Genomic DNA, 2,844 nt, shown 5'->3' with positions numbered 1-2,844 from the left:
CAAAACCAAACGGGGTTTTTCAGTTACATCAAAGTCACATCCATTTATATTACAAGACTTGTTAACACACATTCAGCATTTTTTTGCATACTTTTCGGCGCAAAAGAAAATCGTAATATTTAAACAGCATCTGAAGTTGAAATGAGTTCAATTTTGATGGCGCATTGAATGTGATTGATTACAATCGAAATTGGATAAATTTGATCTTATTTAAAATAAAAACTGAAAACTCACACTGTGAGAATAAAAAACAACGCATTTTTTTTTGCACTCTCATTCACTTACAGCATTTTGAATAACACTCGCAACACTGTTTCGCATCGAATATTTGATCAGCATAAAAACGGTACTGATTTAATTTCAGATAGCATTCCATAGCATTAAAATTCGAATTCGCACCCCTTTCGCATAGCAAAAAATCGCATTTACTTAGCATTTAGCATCGAATTTTCTGGGCAATAGAATTGGAATTGCGCTCCAAATTATTTTCGGTACTCGTTGAGATTAAAATTTTCATCGCACCGCATTTTTTCTTTTTCGCACTCGCACTCGCATTCGCTTACAGCATTTGGTAAACAGCACTCTTTTAGCATCAAAATAATTGAATCACATAGCAATTAATCTCAAACCTAGCAATATGGCTCCAAAAAAGTCGACTGAAAACACATCGAAAGAATACAAAAAACTCTTGCTTAAACGTGACAACCTGGTCCGTTCGATTTTGAGTCATGCCGAAAAAATGAAAGAAGGAACCACGCCAAATATGGCAGCAACTCGGATGAAACAACTTGAAGGTACGCATGAAAAATATGAGGCAATTATCGAAAAAATAGAAGATCATGATGATTATGATCCAGACCATTTAGAGGTCGACAGTGAAGATGTAACCGAAGCATTTATTAAGGCAATAGGATTGATTAAAGACACATTAGGTGAAAATTCGAACGACACAATATCGTTAAGCTCGACTATGGCAACACGTAGCATCACAACAACTTCAGAAGTGAAGTTACCCACGATTTCAATTCCAAAGTTCGATGGTTCAAAGGCATTGGAATGGACTACATTTTATGACACATTCTCTTCGCTTGTCGACCAAAATGAAAAAATACCAAAAATAAGCAAAATGCACTATTTGCGCGATAGTTTAAAGGGCGAAGCGTTTCGGTCTATAAGCAAATTGCCTGCTTCCGACGTTAATTATGAAATCGCCTGGAAAATACTGCAAGAACAATATCATAACAAACGCGCAATTGTGAACAACTGCTTGAAATCGTTCATTTTCCAAGATAGCATTAAAACACAAAATGCAAGCAGCATTCGCAATTTGATTGATACCACAAAAGAGTCTCTCCAATGCATAGAATCACTCGATGTGAGCATCGATGATTGGGATCCGTTCATTGTTTATGTGTTGCAAACGAAATTGGACAGAGACACAGCAATTGATTGGGAGAAAAAACTCAGCGGCTCCAAAGAAATTCCCGAATATTCAACAATGTTGGAGTTCCTCGAAACTCAATATAGAATAATGAAAGCGCCAATAGAAATGTCATGCAATTCACAAGCAACATCACAGAAATTCCACTCAACAAGAGTACCAAATACGATCAACAAGAAAGATGTATGTGAAGTTTGCAAGGGCGAGCATTATGTTTTGTTCTGTGACACGTTCAACGCATGGAACGTCACCCAAAGAAAGCAATTTGTTATAGAAAAAGGTCTTTGCGTTGTGTGCTTGAAAAAACATGAAATTGAACATTGTAAGTCCAAGTTTCGCTGCAAAAAATGCAATGGTCTCCACAGCACAAAGTTACATGAAGAAGTCGTAACAACAAGCCAACGCGTAAGTGCTGTCAATGATTTATCTATGCCCAATCAAAAATTATTAGCGACCGCCATTGTGAAAGTGCAAGATAAATCTGGGGTCTATCATTTATTCCGTGCGTTGATCGATCAAGGGTCACAGGGAATTGTTGTGTCCGAAAGAGCCGTTCAAATTCTACGTCTTCCACGCAAGAAGGCAAATGTCCCATTGCTCGGAATTGATGATAAACCACTCGGAAAAGCAACAAAATCAATCCGAATTCAAGTGCAATCTGCAGTAAACAGCGATTTCGTCATATCAATGGAAGCACTTGTAATGCGGTCAATCATGTCAGCCGGCCCACAGTTTGAAAAACACAATAAATGGAAACATTTGAACGGTTTGCAACTCGCAGATCCTGAGTATATGCAAGCAAATGCGGTTGACATTCTGTTTGGTGTGGACATTTACGGCATTATCGTTGAAAATGGTTTAAAGAAGGGCAAATTACACGAACCAGTAGCACAAAATTCGTCGTTCGGCTGGCTTGTATTCGGCGCTGCATGCAAAGCAAAAGAATACAGCGTTCGCATCCATACAACTCGCTTGGCGAACACAAATGATAACGATGACAATGAAGATTTAAATATAGCATTGAAACGTTTCTGGGAGAGTGAAGAAGTGAATTTAAAGCCAATCATGAGCGAAGAACATGAGAAATGCGTAAAGTTGTGCAATGAAACGACGATTCGATTGCCAAGTGGCCAAGTGCAAGTGTCTCTCCCATTTAACATGGATCGCAATAATGAAAACTTTCTCGGTGACTCTCGTAAGATGGCATTACGACGTTTTTTTCACTTAGAAAAGAAATTTGAAAAGGATGCAACTTACTATGAACGATATAAAGCCGATATGTTGAATTATCTTGAGTGCAACCACATGAGCTTAAGCAAATCACCATCTAACGAGGGTTACTACGTGCCACATCACGCCGTAACTCGAGAAGAAAGCACCACAACGAAACAGCGCACTGTCTA

The 2,844-nt window shown here is 38.4% G+C and overlaps 1 protein-coding gene across 1 annotated transcript; it reads left to right on the top strand.

Moving 5' to 3' along the window:
• Positions 1-637: 637 nt before the first annotated feature.
• LOC129570886 (uncharacterized) lies at positions 638-2,800 on the top strand (the record flags this gene model as incomplete). The annotated part of the gene is made up of 2 exons (XM_055450610.1): positions 638-1,763; positions 1,893-2,800. Coding segments are annotated over exons 1-2 (2,034 nt in total), but the record flags the coding sequence as incomplete, so codon positions are not given.
• Positions 2,801-2,844: the final 44 nt, after the last annotated feature.

Source organism: Sitodiplosis mosellana, unplaced genomic scaffold (assembly GCF_009176505.1).
Source record: "Sitodiplosis mosellana isolate CC-2019 unplaced genomic scaffold, AAFC_SMos_1.0 Smas_scaffold_547, whole genome shotgun sequence".
Lineage (NCBI taxonomy): Eukaryota > Metazoa > Arthropoda > Insecta > Diptera > Cecidomyiidae > Sitodiplosis > Sitodiplosis mosellana.
The sequence above is the reverse complement of the archived record's forward strand: the minus strand, read 5'-3'. Positions and strand labels throughout refer to the sequence as shown.